The sequence below is a fragment of the Tinamus guttatus genome, unplaced genomic scaffold, assembly GCF_059628265.1.
Source record: "Tinamus guttatus ecotype Peru unplaced genomic scaffold, ASM5962826v1 Tinamus_guttatus_pri_ptg000074l, whole genome shotgun sequence".
NCBI classification, from domain to species: domain Eukaryota; kingdom Metazoa; phylum Chordata; class Aves; order Tinamiformes; family Tinamidae; genus Tinamus; species Tinamus guttatus.
Genome location: NW_028288608.1, coordinates 274,156 through 295,894, shown reverse-complemented (window position 1 = coordinate 295,894; position 21,739 = coordinate 274,156). Strand labels below are relative to the sequence as shown.

General features: G+C 54.0%; 2 protein-coding genes across 2 annotated transcripts in view; both read left to right on the top strand.

Annotated features, from left to right (window-relative positions):
- NUP93 (nucleoporin 93) overlaps positions 1 to 2,246 on the top strand; it is a 66,211-nt gene extending 63,965 nt beyond the window's left edge. Inside the window, exons 20-21 of the mRNA XM_010222471.2 lie at positions 98 to 226; positions 2,016 to 2,246. Coding sequence (XP_010220773.1) covers positions 98 to 226; positions 2,016 to 2,126 — 240 coding nt within the window. The 3' untranslated portion in view covers positions 2,127 to 2,246. The remainder of the gene's footprint in view (positions 1 to 97; positions 227 to 2,015) is intronic.
- Positions 2,247 to 7,811: 5,565 nt separating this feature from the next.
- SLC12A3 (solute carrier family 12 member 3) lies at positions 7,812 to 19,700 on the top strand. Its single transcript, XM_088519822.1, has 23 exons — positions 7,812 to 7,881; positions 8,117 to 8,212; positions 8,952 to 9,091; positions 9,856 to 9,966; positions 10,449 to 10,560; positions 10,965 to 11,095; positions 11,348 to 11,432; positions 11,917 to 12,071; positions 12,172 to 12,279; positions 12,645 to 12,768; positions 12,901 to 13,002; positions 13,110 to 13,265; positions 13,455 to 13,554; positions 14,000 to 14,111; positions 15,556 to 15,696; positions 16,118 to 16,224; positions 16,841 to 16,923; positions 17,699 to 17,800; positions 17,988 to 18,099; positions 18,523 to 18,609; positions 18,913 to 19,048; positions 19,172 to 19,239; positions 19,541 to 19,700. The coding sequence occupies exons 1-23, from the start codon at positions 7,815 to 7,817 to the stop codon at positions 19,680 to 19,682; spliced, it is 2,577 nt and encodes an 858-aa protein (XP_088375948.1). The 5' UTR covers positions 7,812 to 7,814; the 3' UTR covers positions 19,683 to 19,700.
- The last annotated feature ends 2,039 nt before the right edge of the window (positions 19,701 to 21,739 follow it).

Genomic DNA, 21,739 nt, shown 5'->3' with positions numbered 1-21,739 from the left:
AGTGCTTGGTTTTCTGATATCATATAGTAACAGTAAAGGTTCTGTCAACACGCTCTTCATTTCAATATGTCTTTTCTTTTTGCTTTTCTTTGTGCAGATCAGGCACAACCTATCTGAGGTGCTGCTTGCAACCATGAATATTTTATTCACCCAGTATAAGAGGATGAAAGGCACAAGTCCAGCCACTCCTGCCAGGCCCCAGCGTGTAATGGAAGACAGAGATTCGGTAAGGTTATAGCTTTCACTCGCTCACAGGGTTTGCTAGGCCTTTTTAAGGTGTTTGGCTTAACATAACTGAGTATTTCTAACAGCCTTTCCTGACTGACTAGCACTCACTTCTCAACCTGCTGTGTTAAGTGGAAGCGTCCTCAGCTTCCCTGGCACCAGGTTTGGTTTTGCTGTTCCTGCTCAGTTGAAGCTGTCCTGGGCACTCTGGAATTGAGGCTGCAGCACTCATCCTGTCGTACAGATTAGGAAATGAATAGCAGCTTCTTTTGATAGTGAAAAGCAACTTGGGTTATAGTGACTCCAGGCTTGAGTCATGCGTTACAGTGTCTTTGGGGGGTAAATTTTAATACTGGTTAAAACCTCCGGAGAATTTCTGAATTATATTAGGAAAAGAAGGGCTAGCGCAGTGAGCTTTGGCCTGCGTGTGAACTCTAGAAGCTTTCCCATCTCAGTAGAGGTGTAATCCTGTGTGATGTCAGCCTTGCCAGCAGGATTTTGTGAAGGAAAGAGCTGTGGCCTCGTACGGTACCAGCAGTCACCAGTGTGCGCTGCTCAGGCAGCGCTCTGCGTTCCGAGGGGAAACCTCGAGGCCCGTAGCTCCCTTTGGATTTGTCTGTACTGGAATCCAGACTGCTCCTGTTTCCCAGCCTCGGAGGCCCTTTGGGGTGGTTTTAGAAGTGAGGAGAAAGTCAGGGCATCTCAGATGAGATTCTTCAGCAGTCTGCATGGAGGCAGCAGATACGAGCTTCTGCACGCTGCCTTTGGCAGACATTTTTCCTCTGAAGTTTTCTAGGGGAAGGAATGTACTGCGGGGAAGGAAATTTGGGGAAAATCACTAATAGTTTGGATTTTCCAGAAACTCTAACAATCCCAGCCTGTTGACTAGGAGTCAGGGCACACACAAAATGATGTTGCCTTGAACATCTCTCTGAAATCTCAGGGTTTTCTGTTCCACCTCAGAGAGGAAGGGTGCTTGGTTTAGAAACAGTCAGATTTGAAGTCTGAGCTTTCTTTTTTCTTTTTTTCTTTTTTTTGTCATAGAATCATAGAATCACAGAATGCTTAAGGTGGAAGGGACCTCTAGAGGTCATCTAGTCCAACCCCCTGCACACGCAGGATCACCTAGAGCACGTGGCACAGGACTGCATCCAAGCGGGTTTGGAAGATCTCCAGAGAAGGAGACATATTTTGTTTATGTCAAAATGAAATTTCCTAAGCATTGAGCCTTTTTTTTTTTTCTTTCTCCTCCTTCACTAATCCACCATCCACTAATTGGCCTTGGGGATGAGGGACCCAAATCCCATCCCACTTGACCTGATCCATTTTGTCAAATTCCTGGCAGAGATTCCCACAAGCCAGACTGTCACTCCTGAAAACGGAGCCCCCGTGGCCCAGATGCTATGAGACATGAGGGCACCCTCACAGGTTGCCCGGCCCAGCCTGCGTGGCTACCTCTGTGGAGCGGCCTCAGGGCAGTATCTATGTGGCAAAAAGAGGTCATGAAAGAAATGGATTTTTTTTTTAAATTCATGGTCTTATTTTAAATTGCAAGCAAAAGTGTAGCTGTGTGAAAGTCCCTTCAGTCCACACAACTTAGCCTTAAATGCTTGTAAAAGGAAAGAACTGGATTTCCTTCCAAATGTAGAGAGATGTTGTTATCCAGAGCAGCTTTGAAAAACAAATATCATATTTCCTTGTTTAACACATACCTCACTCAATTTGGTTCAGTTTCTGAGATACTAAAGTAACAGATATGTTTTTGGTTTTGTTTTTTTAATGTTTTTTAGCAACTTCGATCTCAAGCTCGGGCCCTGATAACGTTTGCTGGAATGATCCCTTACAGAACATCCGGAGACACAAACGCAAGACTGGTGCAAATGGAGGTCCTTATGAATTAGCAGGGAGGCTTTTGCTTAGGGTTGCAACGCCCCATGCCTGTCCTTAGTCCCTCAGGAGGGTGGGACAAGTGTCATTTTGTATTCTGTATTTTTGTTGATGGAAATAAATGTCCTTGATTTCTATTTGTTTTGACATTTTTATTTTCACTTTTTTGTGGGTTTTTGTTTTAATTCACTTTATTCTAAACGGTTTTATAGAAATCATTAAAAATCATTCTAAGCAAATTAACAGACCGTGAGGAGAGAGATGTGTTAGGGAGGTAAGCAAGCAACTTTATAACAGAAGAGGAAATGGGAAGGAAGTTGCTGATTTAGTGCTTGCTCTTGTGGAGCTTGGAAATTTGGGGTTTTTTTGCTTGTTTCTGTTTGTTTTTGAAAGCGCGTTGTATTGCACATCCGCTTGCACCGCATTGTGCCCGTGCCCCGCTGCTGCCAGCTCAGTGCAGAGTCTTGTGCGGGGACGTGACTGCGGGGCAGCTGCACCGCGTGCCGCAGGGAGGCTCAGCAACACCCGTCATGTTTGAAACTGTCAGTGTCTGTTGTATTTACAGCTCTGGCAAAGGCCAAGGATCCACTGCAGCTTCTGTGGAAGTGGCCGAGGCTGGGAACGTTTGTACTGGGCAGTAGGAAAGACTTGGGAAGCGACGCACAGGGTTTTAGTCGGGCAAAATAGTTGCATATGGAGTTCCTAGGAGAAGAAGCAGGGAAGCCGAGCAAAGAGTTGAAGTGTGGATTCTGTGGGTGTAGATGGATATTGCTGTTGGTTTGGTGGGAAACCCTTTAAGAAAAGTGCTTCCTAAGAACAGCCTCGAAGGCTTGTGGCTACTGTTGAATCAGCGTGAGAGCCTGGGGAGCGTGTGATCCTGGAAGCATTCCCAGCGCTGCTGTGCGGCTCCGCAGTGCCCGCGCCCCATGCAGCGAGACGGGAAGAGCCCACGTCCCGCGTGGCTCCGTGCACCTCACACCCATCTGCAGTACAGGGATATGAGAACATTTGTGGTTCAGGGTATAGAGCAGCCAGCAAAGATGCTGGGGCCAGTTTCAACTTTTGCACATTCACAGCTCTTCTGGGAGACGTTGCTCTCTTTTGTAGTGCCTGGAGCTGCAACCTCTCTTGAGGTTACAGTGATATTTAATATGATATTTAATACACCAGTAACAGCCATGTTAAACTACTTGGCCAATTTTATTGTGTTTTTCTAATTACTTTTTCTACTAAAATGTTATAGCAGTTTTGCTGGGCAGGAAATCAGGGAATGGCTTGCCAAGCTCCCCCAAAACCATGTCCTGTGGCATTGGCAAACCAGCAGCAGGGATTCTTAGCAGCCCAACCAAGAGTTATGTCCTCTCCGCAAAATCCATGGGTACGTCTGGAGCCCTGCAGTGGCAACGTCGACTGGTGGTGGTGGTGGTGCTGCCTGCAGCCAAGACGTGGTAATATCTTAGGGAGCGTCTATCCCCTTTGGGCTTTTGTGGATGCAGAGTAAAGCAGGAGATGCTTTGGCAGGGTCAAGATTGTTGCAGCTGGAGGCAGGCAGCTCTCGGGAAGCTGGGGCAGGTTCGGGAGCGCTGTGTTGAGTTTCCAGAGTTGCTGGAAGGGCAGCGGGTTGGGTTGCCTGAGGGTCTGCTGGTTCCCCTGGAAGTCTTGATTGCTGTTGTTAGTGCATTTCCAGTGCATTTGTGTGTGAATGACTTGGTGTGTTGTGGCAGTTCCCAAATTCACCTCCTCTGCTGGAGACCAGGTGTGTGGAAAGCAAGTGGCAGAGTAAGGCCTGCCGCCTCTTCTGGGAGCTGGATGGAACCTGTCCCACAGAATGTCCTGCAGGGTAAAGCCAGCTCCTCCTCTTGCTGCCGCTCAGCACCTGCCCCTGAATCCTCCCTGGCGCAGGGAGAGCCGCGAGTCTGTCCCTGTCCTGACACGAGCTCTGAGCTGAGCTGCCACGGCAGCTCCGGCCGGGGTCTTCTCTGCCGCTTCCCCTTCAGTGATTCCTTCTCCCTGCTCCACCATTGCACCAGCCCGGAGGGCCTCGAGGTCCCTTCTAGGCCAAGCAGCAGTGGGGCCACATTGTGCTTCACTCTGACAGTCACGAGGATCCAACTGCCTTGCAGTGACAGAGGGCATGGACAGCAGAAGCCTAGGGTGTGTGAGAGGTTGGGGAGATACAGGAGGCTTCCATGGAGAGTTGGATCTGTTTCCCATTGATGTTTCTGTGATTTCTTCTCACATCCATGCAGGTGATGAGTGTAACAGCACATCAGTCCTCAGAGTGGTGGAGTGGGCTCCAGCTCTGCATTGGGCTGGGATCCAGCAAACTTCTCTCTTCCCTGCCCAGCTTTAAGGGCTTGGCTGCATCAAGGGAGATGTTGGTGCACGTCCTGGTACATCATGGAGCAAGGCAGCCCGGGCTTTCCAGATGTCTCTGCTTTCTCCCAAGCTCCCAGGGTTTTATACGTTTATTCCTGAGGGAAGAACAACCTGGTTCTGCCCCCTTGGATTCCTGGCTGGTGAGTGTCCTGCTGTTGGAGCAAAGTAGGTATTATGTGTCTCTGGGTGAATGAGTGAGCAGGTATTCCTATATGTTCGTGGGGAGTGGACAGTGCTCAAATACTGCTGCCATTCGTATCCTTACACCAGTATTCTCATCCTGTTTCTGTATGACTTGGAAGTAAGGAAGGACGACATGGAAAAGTTGTGTAGAAGAGGCTGGGAATTGATCCCTCTGCTTGAATGACTGTGTGCTTTCTCTCACCAGGCCCCTGCAGCATCCTGCCCTGTGCCATGCCTCACCCCACGCTGTTCCCATGGCCCTCGCGATCTGGGGCACTGCCGTGCCCGGCAGTAGGTTCCCTCTCTGAGATGGAAACACGTCTATTAGAACTTCATTAAAGGCTTGTAGGAATACAGTGCCTTGGCAAACTGTGAAATGAGCCTTCTGTAAAGCTAGACTAAGGTTCATTTGACCCATTTAATATTGATAATGGGCTGAGGGGAGGGAGTGGCAGGGAGCCAGCGAAAGCCCTGCCAGGAAGGTTTATTGGCACCTCTTAGCTGGCTGAATAGAAGCTTTTTCTGCCGGACTCGGTGCTTGGCCCCCCTGCTGAGAGGCACTGAACTGCGCTGGTCTGACAGCTACCTGGCAGCGAGGCAGAAGGGTGACTTGAAGACAGGCCAAAGGTGAAGGAGCCGAGGGGGCTGCACTGCTGCTGCATGAACCCTCGTCTCTGCTCGCAGCTCCCACCACGGCGCTGGCAGCGTGGGACAGCCCCGGTATCGTTGCTGCAGCTGGTGTTGTGAATCAGGCCGACGACAAGCGCTTCCTACTATCCGGCTATTTCACTACACCAGGGTTGCATCATACCACTTGCTTCGCTCTGCGCCCGGCGCCTGGAGTCTCCGTGCCTCTCCTGGAGCGGCTTTGGCGGTGTTCAGCAGAGAGCCCCCGTGATTGCTGCTGCCTTGGGGAAGTTAATGGCTTTTTTTTTTTTTTTGTATTAAATAATGAGATTATAAAATAAACCCATTCCTACTGGGTATGCGTCCGCTGCTGTTTCTCTGGCTTTCGATGGAAGTTGACATCCACCTTGCAGGAGGAGCGAATCCCTGCCAGACGCCAGAATACCGCATATTGGGTTCTCGTCGGCAGCAGGGTGAAGCGGAGGGGCGATGAGGCGTGTTCTGTGCTCTAGCTCCCCTTTCCACTACGGGTTCCGGGCAGCTGGTGAGGCAGCTGCCGCCCTCCTGGCGCCGGGGGTGCTCGGTGCCGCACGACCTGCACATGCTGAAATGCTTTGTTGGGCTGGGACCAGAGAGCAGAGCGCGTGGCAGAGCTTAGGCCTTGAACAGGTGAGTTACAAGTTTCTCAGTAGCAGAAAAAGTGATTTTTGCTGGAAACCAGGTGATCTTGGCTGAGTCTTGATTGCATCTACCTTTAATCATGTTGGCAAGGAGAAGTGGTGAGTGCATGGCGGTGGCAGGGCTGTCCTCAGCTTCCCGGGTAAGCAAGTGCGAGTGCCCCGGCAAGGGTCACAGCGGGGAGGCCAGGCGGCGCAGTGGGAACTGCTGGGTGAAGGCGAGACAGGGCCAGAGGCAGCGGCACGAGTGTGTTTGATTTTCCATTAACTGGCAAAACACACGGGGCCGCAGTCCTCATGGGCCCCGGCGCTGCCCCCATATTTTATTGCTCCTTGCTTGCTGTCCTCAGCGATCTTATCGCTAACTGCTCTTAATGCACCTGTGACACTGCTCCCCCTGGTTCCCTCTCCTCACTGAGAGGTGCCACCCGCCTGCCTATTGCTCCGCAGCCCCCGCACCTGCGCTCCTCCCTCAGTTCTTTCCCGCCCCCTCCTTCCCCAGCCCTTTGCCAGGGAGATGCTGGCACAGTGTCTGCCTTCCACATGGAGTCTGGGGCGACCCTGCAGGGCAGGGCATGTGCAGGGGGCAGCAGCGCCCTTGTTTTCCATAATAAATCCTGCTGGGAACAGCATGTTCCCTGGCAGGGGCCGGAGGCAAGCTTCATGCCGCCTTTCCGTGCTGCTCTGTCCTTGCCACCTAATCTCCCATCTGTTATCGCCGCCTCCATCGCACACCGGCGCTTTGACCGCCGCTGTTTGGACACCCCCGCTGGCTATTTTTCCCTGCTGTCCAGCTTGGGGTGGTTCAAGCTGCTCCCCGCCGTTGGCAATGCCGCTCACCCCGCAGGGGCCATGGGGGAGGCTCCTGCTCTTGCCAGCTATAAAACTGGTGCCCCTCAGCTGCTGCCTGCGCTGTGGCGACGGCGGCGCCCTGTGAGGCGACATGGCGGAGCTGCCAGAGCTGCCCGCCGCCCCGGCTCGCTGCAGTGGCAGGTTCACTATCAGCACCCTCATGGGCGCCGAGGAGGGTAGCCGAGCGCACTACGGGGGTGCCGAGGCCACTGCAGTGGACAGTGTCCAGCCCACGCAGCTCTCGGGCAGCCCACTCTGCACCAGGACCTTCGGCTACAACACAGTGGATGTGGTGCCTGCATATGAGCACTACGCCGAGAGCGGGGTGGCGGGCGGCGCGCAGGGCCGGCCCTCACTGGCTGACCTGCACTCCATCCTGAAGGTAACGGGGTCCCGCTCGGGTGCATGGCCCTGGCACAGGCCGCAGCCCTCCCTGCCTTCCCTTTGCCTCCACAGACCGACACTGGCCACCGCCGCAAGGCTGCGTACGAGCCTCAGCGGAGCAACGGCCTGACGGACAGTGTGCCCGAGGAGGGGGCACCCGAGGGCCCCAAGGCATCGCCGCCAGAGCCCGTCCGCTTTGGGTGGGTCAAGGGTGTGATGGTGAGTGCCATCCCGGTCAGGAGCGCGGCCCCTCCACGGCACCACCCCAGGGCCTGTCTTCTGCCCCCATCCTGCTGTTCCTCCCCTGGAACCCAGCCCAATCCTCTATGGCAGCAACCTGGCCAGTATGTCTTGAATTTTTTTCATGTGTGTATATATATATATTTATAAGTATGTGTATATATGTTTTGCAAGCATCTATATTATTTTACTGACTTTATGGGTCATCTTTAACTCCAAGGCTCTGGAGCCACCTTTACTGGTAGACAGGGGGTCTAACGTGGCTCTCCGAGTCCTCAAGTGCCTGTTCCCGCTGCTCAGGCTGCAGCGCCCGTGCTCATGGGACGTGGTCCTTCTCTGTGCCCGCTCCAGATTCGCTGTATGCTGAACATCTGGGGAGTGATTCTCTACCTGCGCTTGCCCTGGATCACGGCCCAGGCAGGAATCGGTGGGTACTTCTCTGCTCTCACAGTACTGCTTAGTGCAGGCTCGGCCTTTACTGTCTGTATGGCCCAAAGCACGTGGGATATAAGGCGGTGGGAGTGGAGGTATTGGTAGCATTAAGCACAGGTCAGGAGCAGGGACGAGAAACAGTGTTTAGAGGCTGTGAAGGTACCCTGGGGTCGTGCACACTGGGGACAAGCTGGAGGTGCCAGCGCAGAGCCCGTCTCTCCCTGCTGCAGCGCTCACGTGGCTGATCATCCTGATGTCCGTGACAGTGACCACCATCACCGGCTTGTCCATCTCTGCCATATCCACCAACGGCAAAGTGAAATCAGGTAATGTCCTCCCACCTCACGGTCTGCCCTCGTGTCCTGCTGCATGTCTGGGGAGCCTTGGGAACTGCCCCCCACCTATAAGCCTCAACCACCCCACAGGGGGAGGCTCTCCTTACCCTCCTGCCTGGGTTAGCAGGCCTTCGGCCTCAAGTTGCCCCATGGCCACGAACGTCCCCACACACGGTGCAATGTAAGGGTTGGGCTCGCATATAACAGACACCTCAGGACCACAAGTGATTGCCCTTCTGCTCCATGGAGATTCAGTCTCACTAAAGCATTCCTTTATGGCTGTTACGTTACAGCTTCTGTTGACGCAGACTCCTTGCACGTTGATGGCTAGAGCACCTTGCCTGAGGAGCTCTGTTCATTCCCTCCTTGAGGCACCCTCATAATGAAATACAGAGGGAGAGATTTTATCCTACCTTTGCCAGCAGTGTTGTCACATTCTGTGTAGTTTGGGTCTCTGCACTTTGGCTTGGGTATGGAAATATCACAGAAAGACACAGCTGAAGTGAGAAGTAGCCCAAAAATTGAAGGCTAAGCAAGTAACTCGGGTGGTAGAGATGAAGTTCTATTGCTCCGAAAAACCTCTTATTCGCTGGTAAACACCTCTTGGTTCCTCTTATATTTATCATGACCAAGAGTCAGATGCTTCGAGTAAGGGGTGGGGGGGAAGAGACAGGGATGCGCAAGGAGGAGAGGAAGCTGCTGATTTCACAAGGCATTTCCACTGCACTAGGGGGCACCTACTTCCTTATCTCAAGAAGCCTCGGACCAGAGCTGGGAGGTTCTATTGGTCTGATTTTTGCCTTTGCAAACGCGGTAGCGGTGGCCATGCACACGGTGGGCTTTGCAGAGACGGTCCGTGATCTGCTGCAGGTACGAAATGCGGCGTGCCTTGGAGACCCCATCCACAGCACCTCGCGGTCGCCAGGCCCTTCATAACCAGCTCCTGTGTTGTTGCAAACTCACCCTCCTGCATCTCTCTTTGTGGGATGCAGTGAGGTGCAAGGTTGCTGGGTGCTTGCCCCTCACAGAGCCAACACAAGGGAGTAGCTGAGTTAGTTATTGATAGTTGTGTTAATGCTGGAATGCTGCTCATCAGCCATCGGCAACTGAAACTGGTGGAAATCCTTGGTGGTTACATAAGGCATCTCCCCTGTTCCAACCTCACAGTTAATTGCTATAATATGTCCTTTCCTTTGGAAATTAGAGTTGGTATTTTTATTCTTGACATTTCTTTTCACTAGTGTTTTTGGAAATGACTCCTTCAAGAGCTGTACCCCTGGGCGAGCATTCACCACTTGACAAACTCTGATCTGGGTAGCGCTCAGAGCCCCCTGACAGCTGAGAGGAGCTGCAAGGTGCCTTCCTGGCTGAAGCACCGGTGTGGCCAGAGGCCACAGTGTGACACCATAGCACAGAAATCTGAAGGACTGCTGCCCAAAGCGGGTTTAAAGTGCTTCTCTCTGGAAATGCTTCTGGCATGCTAGAACAAAAGCAGGGTGGCTTTGTGCTCCCGCTTTAACATGTTTTCTGTACGTATTAGCTAAAAGTCTGGAGAAGGTTCATGGTGGTGGCAGGCTGTGTCCCAGGCAGGAAACTGATCCCCAGAGGAGACTGATGTGTGCTTCCCTTCTCAGGAATATAACTCTCTCATCGTAGACCCCACCAATGACATCCGCATCATCGGGGTCATCACGGTCACCGTGCTGCTCGGCATTTCGTTGGCGGGGATGGAGTGGGAGGCCAAGGTAATGCTCATTTCTCAGGATGAACCCAAGCTGGTTCCCAAAGGCTGCAGAGAAGATTTTGGCTGGTGTATAGGCTGCTGCCACTTGTTTCAATACTTGGCAGAGCCCTGTCTGTCTGCCACAAAGAACACGAGAAGCTCTTGCAGTCAGGGGATTGCTCCCAATTCCTACATTTCTCAAGATACTCAGTGGAGACGCTGCTCTAGGATCACCAAAAGGCGAGAAGGGGAATGGGGGGAGCCCCAAAGCCTGCCCCTGCTCCGAGGTAGGGGGAAAGAGGGGACCTTAACACCAGCTCGCTGGAGTGGCAGAGCACCGTGGCAGCCTGAGAGGTCAGAAGACTCAATGATGCTGTGTTCGTAGCTCTCACCAGATGCCCGAGCATGCACTGGGATTTCTTCTCATGGTTTATCACTCTCGCTAGCATTTGCAGTGGCCTCATATCCAAAAAGCTGATCCTCTGAATCTTTCTGATCTCTCAGGCTCAGGTCTTGTTCTTCCTGGTCATCTTGGTTTCTTTCATAAACTACCTAGTGGGGACGGTGATCCCAGCCACGGCAGAGAAGCAAGCAAAGGGTTTCTTCAGCTACAGAGGTGAGTCTGTCCTGTGTTGCAATGATACTAGACACAGCAGAAGATCAAAGCAAAGAGCTGAAGCCTTTTGGGAGAAAATTACTATGGAAAAGTGCTTATCCACTGTGAGAGCTGATGGATCTCTGGCAGTGCTCATTTAGGCAATGAGATGCTCCTCTTCAAACTGAATCACACTGTATTTTGTTTTTGAAGTAATCCTAAATGAGGCTGCTTTCCTGGCTCGAGCCCTGCAGGCAGGCATTATGTGTTATATCAGTGCCCATCTCTCCTCCCACATGCCCTCGTCGCAGTCAGAGGATGGAAACAGCAAACCAAAGCCCACATGCTTAAAATGAGAAAAGCAGATGGGAAGACCCTGATCTGAAGAATTAAATGGAAATGCTTCTTCTCTGCTTCTTCCCCAGCTGACATTTTTGCCCAGAACTTTGTGCCCAACTGGCGTGGACCTGACGGCACCTTCTTCGGTTTGTTTTCTATTTTCTTTCCATCAGCAACTGGCATCTTGGCAGGAGCCAACATTTCAGGTGATTTAAAGGTACGTCTTGACCGTTCCTACATGAGCGGGCATTTCTAGGGGAAGGGAGCCTAGGGGCAGACCCTAGAGCTGATGGGAAAACGCACAGACAAACCTTGGTAATCTGCACCCTGCTAGGCCAAGAGCTGCCCTGCGGCCTTTTGTTGCAGAGAGTTATAGCTCCTTTCACAAAGCAGCCAAAATTAAGTGCGACTTGGTTACAGGAAACAACAGGAAAGCTGTTTTATAAATCCTTGCAATTCCCTGTGGCAGGATCCCGCTGTGGCCATTCCCAAAGGCACCCTGATGGCTATATTCTGGACCACGGTGTCCTACCTGGTGATTTCTGCTACAATTGGTAAGTGGCGTGCCACAGGGTGAGCTGGGTGCCAATCCCAAGGACATGCACGGGCACGGGAAGCGTGGCGGGGTGCAGGGGATGGATATGGTCCGTGGGAGCTGGGAGTAAGCTGTATAAATGAGGATCAATACTCTGATCCGAGTGCTTGCAGATGCTTGCGCTGGTTCCTGATAGGTTTCAATGAGAAAAATCTTCCAAGTGGCAAAACAGAATGTTTTGCCAATGATTGGTGACTTTGTTGCAGCTCCTTGGTCAAGTCTCCTGCATAAGGGAATTCTGCCCCACAGTGGGAATTGAAGGGACTAGGGAAGCAAAAGCTTTGTAGGAACTTGGGTCTGGGTTGCACAAACCTACAGACAGCAGCCCCAGCCCAATAGGGCCAAGGCACCAAGAAGCCGTCCCCAGTTCGACTCCGCACACGGCCTGTGCGACCCCCAGGACGGGAGGGAGAGGGGGAGTGAACGGGGCTGTGCTCTGGCAGGCGCCTGCGTGGTCCGCGATGCCTCCGGGAGCCTCAACGACACCACGGGCGCCGGCTCGCTGGGCTGCGAGGGGCTGGCGTGCGGCCTCGGGTGGAACTTCACCGAGTGCGCCCAGAAGCAGAGCTGCCGCTACGGACTCAGCAACTACTACCAGGTAGTGCTGGGGACATGGAGCGGGGCCAGCTGGGCAGGAAGGCTCCTGGGGCTGACCTGTTGGGGCGCCCCGGAGGTCTGACCGCCTGCTTTTCCGCTAGAGCATGAGCATGGTGTCCGGGTTCGGCCCCCTCATCACAGCTGGGATCTTTGGTGCTACCCTGTCCTCGGCACTGGCCTGCCTTGTCTCAGCCCCAAAAGTCTTTCAGGTGAGAAGCGGTCCAAAGACCGGGGCGGCAGGATGGTGCCAGAGCAGAGGCCAGGGAAAGAGCTGCTCGTGCCTCCCATCACCCCGGGTTTAAAAGCAAAGCCTGGGAGCTCAGAGAGAGCATCACGGAGCCAAGCGCAGCACGGACAAGGCAGGTTCACGGGCAGAGCGGAATGGGCCCTCACCTCCGCATTAGCGCTGCCCACTCCAGTGTGTCCTTCGCACCACGGGGTGCTGCCCACCCACGCGCCGGTCACTGCCCAGCCAGCTTCATGCTTCTTCCTGGAAATAACCAGCTGCATGGCCAGGTCTTCACTCGTGTGCAGCTCCCAAGCCAGTCCTCCAGTGCAGCACTTCTTCCTGCAGTGCCTCTGCAAGGACCAACTCTACCCTCTCATCGGCTTCTTTGGGAAGGGCTATGGAAAGAACAGCGAGCCCATCCGCGGGTACATCCTCACCTACGCCATTGCCGTGGGCTTCATCCTGATCGGTAGGTGCTTTCCCTGGCCTCACGCACCTCTTGCCCCCAGACAGCAGTGTCTCAGTCTCCTCCGGCATAACTAGGCCTCAGTCTGCTTCCTGGTGGCTCCGGCATGAAGGGTATCTCTGTCTCTCCTCGCAGCTGAACTCAACTCCATTGCCCCCATCATCTCCAACTTCTTCCTGTGCTCCTATGCGCTCATCAACTTCAGCTGCTTCCACGCCTCCATCACCAACTCGCCAGGTGGGCTGCACGGCACCAACAGGACACCCAGGTCCTGGTGTGCCGGCTCCTCATCTCTGGGGCCAAAGGAGAGACGGGCAGCGGGCGCCATCTGTTCTTGTGCTCAGGATGGAGGCCGTCATTCCGGTATTACAGCAAGTGGGCCGCTCTGTTCGGAGCGACTGTGTCCATCGTGATCATGTTCCTGCTGACATGGTGGGCCGCCCTGATAGCCTTCGGCATTGTCATCTTCCTCCTGGGATATGTGCTCTACAAAAAGCCAGGTGCACAGCAGGGGCTTCTGATGCTGCAGGTAGTGCCGGCGTGAGGGGCTGTGGAGAGGTCCCTGGGTGGAGGCCGCTTGCTCTGCATGGTCTCCTGAGCTTCTGGAGCACCTCCCTGCAACAGCTCATAGCTCAGGTCCAACCCAGTCCCTCTCACTTTTCTGTTGCACATGACCGTTGCCGCTGCAGACGTGAACTGGGGCTCGTCCGTGCAAGCAAGCTCCTACAACCTGGCCCTGAACTACTCTGTGGGACTCAGTGAAGTGGACGAGCACGTCAAGAACTACAGGCAAGTGCTGCTTCCGTGTCACGCTCAAAACTTAGAAGAGGCCAAAGGCAAGACGAGGTTGCCTCTTCCTCCAGTAAACCCAGGGCCGATTCCCCTCTCTGGCCACATTCTTGTTTTGGCCCTCAGCGCATCTGGCTCCAGCAAAAATGGGCCAACAGGCTTCCACAGCCCAGGTCCTCCCTGCAGCTTTGGCTTACAGGGTGAATTGCAGGTATGGGAGGACCCTTCTCATTACCTTTCCCAGCCCAACTAGACGCAGAGCCCTCATTCTCTTATGATCTCACAGGATTGAAGCCACTTAGCCACATGCTTTTGTCTCTTCCCAAAGATGCTTCCTAGCATTGCTGTTAGCCACACACAGGAAGAGAGAGCTGATTCCCTTCAGACAGGCTTAGTGACACCCTACTGTAAAATAACAGCATCCCCCTGCTTGCTTTCTCCACAGACCTCAATGCCTGGTTTTAACTGGCCCTCCCAATTTCCGTCCAGCTCTGGTGGATTTTGTGGGCACTTTCACCAAGAATCTCAGCTTGATGATCTGCGGGAACGTGTTGATAGTGAGTATTCACAGAGCACTGCCCTGTGCTCCCTCAAAGGGACGACAGTCCTGACACAGGAGGTAAGGGCAAGTCAGACCCCAGGATTTGGACATCCGTAGCAGCAGGTACAGACAGCAGCAGGTATTTTTAGTTCTTGGTGTCAGTTTTTTGGCCTTGTTCAAGTCTGAAGAACTGTGTTTCAGAATCCAGACACAGAGTGTGGGACAGCAAGGGCCACTCTGCCATGGCTGCTGAGTGATAGAGCCGTGGTGACACAGCTGGTGAGAGAGCAGCTTGTAAAGTCCTTGCTGCATGTGAGAGAGAAAGAAAGGGGAAAATGAGGCTACATAAAAAATACATTTGGATCCTGGTCTTGGCAGAAACTGGCAATCTGTGGGAGGTGATCTAGAAAACACATTAGAAGAATCCAGATTGTGTCGTGATGGGATCACTGGGCCAGTGATTTAAATATGTATGCCTATGTGCCACCTAATGATGACTTAAAAGCAAGACTGTTCCTGCTGGCAGTCCCTCCGGCTCATTAAGCAATATTGGTGATGTGCCACAGCTCCACTGTGGGCTAACAGCTTCCCATCGCAGCTGAACTGACAAAGCAAAGCTCATACATTGCTCGTGGCAGATGGGCATTGATCAGAGGATGAGGTTGTGCTCTAGTGAGTTCAGACCTTCAAGATCAAGTGGGGACAACAGCTTTTTGTGCTCCCCTAAGGAGTGGCAGGAGCAGGGCTGCTTGCTCCGGGCCATGTCAGTGTCATGTGGGCACGTTTAGGCCAGCCTGCAGCAAGGCTACCAGGCTGCAGCTGGTGTCTGGTTCAGGGTGGCCCGGAGCTCATCCCTTAGGCTGATGCTTCCAAGTGTGTGGTTCAGGCATGCTGGATGCATCCAAGTCCAGAGCATGCTGTTTGCAGGGAAGTCTTCCAGCTGTGTTGAGTCACTTGTCAGAGGAAATGTTGATAAATAGGAGATGGTAGGTTAGGACGGTCTCCATCTGGCATTATCCTCAGTAGACATTTTGCCACTGACACCACCGGAGTCAAAGGCTTCAGGACTTAGCCCAACATGATGCACTTTGTCCTCCAAATAAATGTGACATTTTTGTCTTATACCACAGATAGGTATTTTGAGACCTTAGGAGCTGATATTTGCATCAGCTGTGCAGGGAACATGACATAAAACAAACTCCCTCTGTTTTGCAAGGGGGGATTCATTATGTGAGGGTTGGCATGGTATGTGTCAATTGCTGGCTATCTTCACTGGCACTTTGGTAGGACTGCAGCTTTTCATGCATGCAGTGGTTAAATCCAAGTCTTATCAGTGATTTGAGAAGCAGGGGGAAATGAAGTTCCTTTGTGATAAAGTCACCAGTTATAAGGGCATCGCTGTTGTTTATGCCCCAAACACTAATGCTGCCGCCGTATCCTTTCCTCCCACTTCCCAACAGGGATCACGGAAACAGAAGATGCCAGAATCCAGCCTGACATCTGAAGGCCATACAAAGTGGCTCATCAAGAGGAAGATCAAGGCTTTCTATACAGATGTGGTAGCTGAGGACTTGAGAAGTGGAGTCCAAATACTTCTACAGGTAGAGCTGCAAAGCAGCTCAGCCCCAACCTTGTAGGTAACGCAGGCTGGGATCGCATTAATGCTTCTGCTCATGAGTTTTCAGTGAATTCAAGAGGGACAGGTCAGGTTTGCTGGTGCCGCTATATCTATTCAGGGCTGACTGGAAGCAACAGTCAACATCCAACTCTGATGCTTTCTGTCGCCTCTCTTCCATTTCCTGACCGTTCTCCTGAACTACATGACCTCTCTTTGCTCCCTTTCTACCACTGCTTCTTTTTTGCCACGCTTGCCGCAACCCTGTCCCTTCTGCTGCTGTTGCGCTTTGTTAGGTTGGACCCTACAGAACAACAACACCATGCAGAACAGCACACCTGTGTCCCTCCATCTCCATGCAGGGACGTCAAAGGACATGCAGTAAATATCCTTCCTTTTTTTCCTAGGCTTCAGGTCTTGGGAAGATGAGGCCCAACATCCTAGCCCTGGGGTACAAAAGGAACTGGCAGACAGCACACCCACAGACCATGGAGGATTACGTAGGAATCCTGCAGTACGCTGGGAAGCAGATGGGTTGACTGCTCACGTAACTTGCTTTGGTGATGGGAGGATTACGTGGACAAATGGTGGTGCTGGTGTCTAGTTGGTCTCTTGCTGGCAGACAGATCTAGAGATCCGTGAGCTGGCTCAGCGCCTTCAGGTCTATCGCTGAGTTGGTGGCATGGGGCAGCACCTGGCAGAAGGGTGGGTGCTGATGGGTGGCACGTGTGGGGCAAGTGCAGCCAGCCCCTGCAGGGACTTTGCCTGGGGGAGCATGCGGGCTTGGTGTCTCCAGGCTGGTACCTTCCCTTTGCTGGCTGCTGATGGTAAAGTGAGGGCAACTTCTTTTCCCTAAAAGAACAAGGACTGGCATGAAAACTCAGGACAGAAACTGCAGGTACGGAAAGGTTTAGTTACTGCTCTGGGCTGGCAGAGGTGGATTGCTTTTCTCTTAGATTTCTCTGGTGTGAGAATCACCATCAAAGACTTGGGCCTCCCCATGAGCAGACTGCCATGTTTCATAGAAAGGTTTCAGCATCTGTGCAGCATGAGCAGGTTGCTGCCTGCTCCCTGGGGCTGTCACATAGAAGTCAGTCAACGTTAACTGCCTTCTCTTACTCTCCCTCCAGTGATGCCTTTGATTTCAAGTACGGTGTGTGCTTAATGAGGACAAAGGAAGGGCTGGACATCTCTAGAATGATGCAGGCTCACAGTAAGCATCCAATGGCACCTAGCTGGAGAACAAGCGTTGCTCTTGTCCGGAGCTGGCTCTGCCTGCAGCGTGTTTCCCCCATCTTCTTCTCCTTAGGGGAAAGCAAGCAACTAGTTTCTGGGTGGCCAGTGCAGCTTGGGGACAGGGGCTTGGATGTGGTGCCTGGGCTGTGAGTGCCGGAGCACAAGCTGTGCAGTGCTCTGCTCACATCACCCAGCATGGTGCCCGCAGGCTGGGTGTGGGCCCGGCCCCTCTGTGGGGTACAACTCCTGGGGCTTTGCCAAGGCGTTTGTGAGGGCTGGGTGCATTCCTCGCGCTGCACCATAGCAAATGCCACCTTAGAGCAGACCCCCACCGTCAGGGCAAACCCGACCAAGCGTCCATGTGGGGCATGACCGGGTGGCAGCGCTGTTCCCCCTCGCCAATGGCACTCCTCTCACTGCCTTGTTCTGCTCCTTCCTCCCTCCCAGTTAACCCCATGTTTGAGCCAGCAGAGGACCCCAAGGAGAGTGGCACTGGTGGCACGGCAGCCCCCATCATTGGCACATGTCAGTCTGATGAGGTTCCTTATGAACAACCCTCCTAACCAGTCTAACGCAAGCTATTCCCTCTTCTTGCTGACCCAGCTATGCTGGCAGCTGTTTCCCTTCGTGGCAACTGCTGCCGCTCGCTCCAGCCCTTGCCCCGCCGGCTGCAGACACTTCTGCTGCGAGCACTGAGCTGGCGGGTTGCAGGTCTCCCTTGCTCATGCCAGGACTCTTTCTCGCCTTTCCAGTGGACTCCAGTGCCTTTGTAGCTGGACAACAGGCAAGCACCATCTTCCAGACTGGGCAGGGCAAAAAGACCATTGACATTTACTGGCTCTTTGACGACGGAGGTAACTTTTCTCTTTAATATACACCCTTCATGCCATTTCCTTTCCACGTGGGGCCAGGAGTGTCTTGTGTCGGCAGAGTGCTAACAAGCCCTCGGGGTCTGCTCCGTCGCTTGGACTGCAGTTCACACCAGCGTTCGGCCGCTGCACGCGAGCAAGCGGGCTGAGTGCTCGCTGTGCTCTCTGGCAGGGCTCACGCTCCTCATTCCCTATCTTCTTGGGCGCAAGAAGCGGTGGGGAAAGTGCAAAATACGGGTGTTTGTCGGCGGGCAGATCAACAGGATGGATGAAGAGAGGAAGGCGTAAGTGAGGGCCCAGCCATGGACACTTTCTCCTGGGAAACTTCTGCCTAACCCAAGGGTCCTAAAGGGAGCAGGGAGGAGCCCGGTCCAAGTTGCTTTCAGAGCAGCAGCCTCATGCCTTGGGAAATACAAAGGCATGAAATGTGAAAGTAGGGATGGAAAATGCAAGCTAAGGCTTATGCAAGACTTTTTCCTATGGGGATGAGGCCAGAAGCGGGTTGTGTGTGAGCAGCAGCAGTGTCTGGAGAGGTGGCAGGGGAGACCGGGCGAAGTTGTGCAGCGAGGCTGTGGTGGCAGATTCTGCTCTCTCCAGGACTAATGAACGTTTTGAATTCATCAAGACAGCTGGGAAAACACTTAGGGAAATTTCTCACTCTAAAGAGACTTAAGAGTTTTTTTGAAACTCCCTCCTCTTGTCGGCAGGATTGTGTCGCTGCTGAGCAAGTTCCGCCTGGGCTTTCACGAGGTCCACATCCTGCCAGACATCAACCAGAACCCCCGGCCTGAGCAGTAACTCACTTCCACAGCTTTCTTCCTACCCGTTTTAGGCTGATGCCAGTGCACATGCATGAGTGCATGCCCAGGACCATGGGGTCCCTCCTGCCCCCATGCCACCTTGCTCACCACCAGCCACATTTTGTGTGGGTCCCCTCCTGTTTCAGCACAGAGGGCTTGGGCAGTAGAAGAGCTCAGTTTCTGAGCCTGCCCTCAGTAGTGAGCCCCTCTCGTGAACCCCAGGGACTGGCCACACTTGCCCAGGATGGCAGACGCTGCTTGGGCCCTGCTCGGTGACACTGTGTGCTTATTTTGCAGCATCAGGAGGTTTGACGACCTGATTGCTCCCTTCAGGCTGAATGATGGGTTTAAAGATGAGGTGGTGGTGAACGAAATGCGGCGTGACTGTCCCTGGAAGATTTCTGATGAGGAGGTCAATAAAAACAGAGCCAAGGTAGGGCCCTTTCCAGCACAGACAGATGTGGCTGTGCTCGGCCGGGCATGAGGGCTCTGGTCCTTCTGCCACTGCCGCAGTGGTTGTTCTGCGACGGTGGAGTGCTCTGCCTTTGCTCCTTAGTCCCTTCGGCAAGTGAGGCTGAACGAGATCTTGCTGGATTACTCACGGGATGCAGCGCTGATTGCAATGTAGGTGGTAGCTGCTCTTTCACATCTTTGGGTTATTTTTGGGGACGGGGAGAGGACTGCTTGGACGCAGTCCTGTGCCACGTGCTCTAGGTGACCCTGCGTGTGCAGCGGGGTTGGACTGGATGACCTCTAGAGGTCCCTTCCAACCTTAAGCATTCTATGATTCTATGAAATGGTATCATTTTTATAATCTGCAAATTGGCACCTACATGCCAAAGAGGAACAAACTGCTGTGTCTGCAGGGCTGGCCAAGGGTTTCTTGTACCTCGTTGCCCTCACTCCTCTTTCTCCGCCTCCACAGCACGCTGCCCATCGGCCGCAAGGGTCGCTGCCCCAGCTCCCTCTATATGGCCTGGCTAGAGACCCTCTCACAAGACTTGCAGCCTCCAGTCATCCTCACCAGAGGAAACCAAGAAAATGTTCTGACCTTTTACTGCCAATAAAATGCCCTGGATCACTGCGCACTTGGGAGGTGAATTTTTCAAGCCAGCTTCGATTTCAGAGCGGACTCTCCCAGGGGCTTGGGTAACAACTAATCGCATGGTTGCTGGAAGCTCTAGTGGATACAAGCCACATCTCCCCTAGGAAAAATGCATTTGCTGCTCTCAATTGCTGCTCCTTCTGACATGGCTTCACTGTTCCCCAAGGCTGTGGCTTCGTGTGGTCGGGTATCGCTGCGTTTGGGGCTGAGGTGTGTCCTCTGCTCCTGGCTCACAGGCCCCCCGGCCCTTTACCCTTGCAGTCTGCGAGCGTAGACCTAGGGGAGCTCTGGAGCACGAGGGAGCGTTGAAAGTAAAACGTTGGAAATGTTGCACTGAGTTGGCTGGTGCTTTGTGTCTCCCTCCAGGAAGACTGGGGGAACCTGGTGTTGACAGAAACACAGTGCAGGGTTTCTGTGGCCATGGGACTGTGCATGGATGGCCTCATTCTACCGGTCTCCCTGTGCTTCAGATTGTGGCGGTTTTGGTTTGGGCTGGATCAGCTCCGTCTTGCAGCCTCCAGAAAAAAAAAGATGCCCAAGTTCTGGGAGCTGCTGGCAGGGGGACATGGCAGGGGAGCAAGAGCTGCCTCAGGGCTCCCCGTGCAGCTGTGCCCATTGCCCTGATCACCCAGCTGGAGGCAGATGGGAGCTCCTGGGAGGCAGCTGGGAGAGAGAGGCAGGAGCTGGAGCTGTGCCCAGGCAGGAAGTCATGGGAAGCCGAGGCCCTGGGTGCTCGGAGCCGGCTCTGCCCCTGGCCACGATCCGGTGCTTGGTTCATCGTTGCTGGGAGCCCCTGCCGCAGGGTGGTACCTACTCATCTTTGCCGTGAGTCTGGGCAGCCCGGGCTGGGAGCACCACGAGGGGACCGAGGAGCTGCAGGGTTGGGAGAAGGAGCTGGTGAGGACTAGGCGGGAGCCCATGTCCTTGCTTGGGTCCCCCAGCTCTGCCAGGGCCAGCACCAGCACAGCCCTCAGGGACCCAGAGGGAACGGTTACCCCCAGGGTGCAGCTCCTGCCACCACCTTCAGCTGCTGCCAGGTTGGGTGTTTTGGGGGAGCCCAGATTCCTCCGCAGCTGGGAGCTGGCTGCTGGCAGTGCAGGTAAGGTTGGAGTTCGCAGGTAGGAGCCCAGTCTGTGGCCAGGCTGCCACTGAGCCATGTGGGTTTCCTCCGGCTCTGAGCTCATCCCCTCCGAGTGGCTCATTTCAGCCCTGGACATCACAGTGTTGTGAGGAAGTCCCCAAAGTCGCTGGCGAGGAGCACGGCCCTGCAAATCACGGCTGCGAGGGAGGATGTGGCGCTGCAGGATGTGCTGGGTAAGTGCCCCAAAAGGGACAAATGACTGACACTCAACTCTGAGATGGCTCTCGGGGCCTGAGCACCCCTTCCCCACGGAGAGGGCTATGTCCAGGCAGGAGGGTTTGCGAGAACCACCGCAAAGAGCCACCCACCTGCCCCTGCGGGGGAAAACCAGGGCTCGAAGCCTCTCGCCAGCAGAGGAAAGCTGCCTGCAGTGCCTTGTGCTACTCCTGCATCTAAATGCCTTTTCTCTTTCCTAGGGATGGCTGCTGTCAGTGACACTGTGACCCCTCCTGTCCACCCTTTTAGCTCCAGCTGGTCCCAGCAAGACCCCGAGGAGCAGCTTGCCCGAGACGCCATGTGAAGAAGCGCGCGCTGCCCTTCACCCTCGCACACTCAAGGAGCAGCTGTAGAAGGAAAGGGTCTATGTGCAGGAGCCCGACGGGAAGGGGGCCCAGGACCGCTGAGCCAGCTGACCTTCTCCTTGGCAAGAAAAAATGGAATAAACCCCACAAGCGAAGGCACGTGCCACCTCGCTTCCTCAGCACAGGGCCACGGCCTGTGGGGAGCAGGAGGGCTGCCCAGGCCAAGGCCTCTGGGCGGGGGCAGAAACGCTGCAGAGGAGGGCCAGGAGCCTGAGCACTGCTGGGCTGGAGGTCCACGAGGCACCCGCGGAGGAGAAGGCTCCAGGCCGAGGCGGCGGGGGCAGATGGCGGCCACTG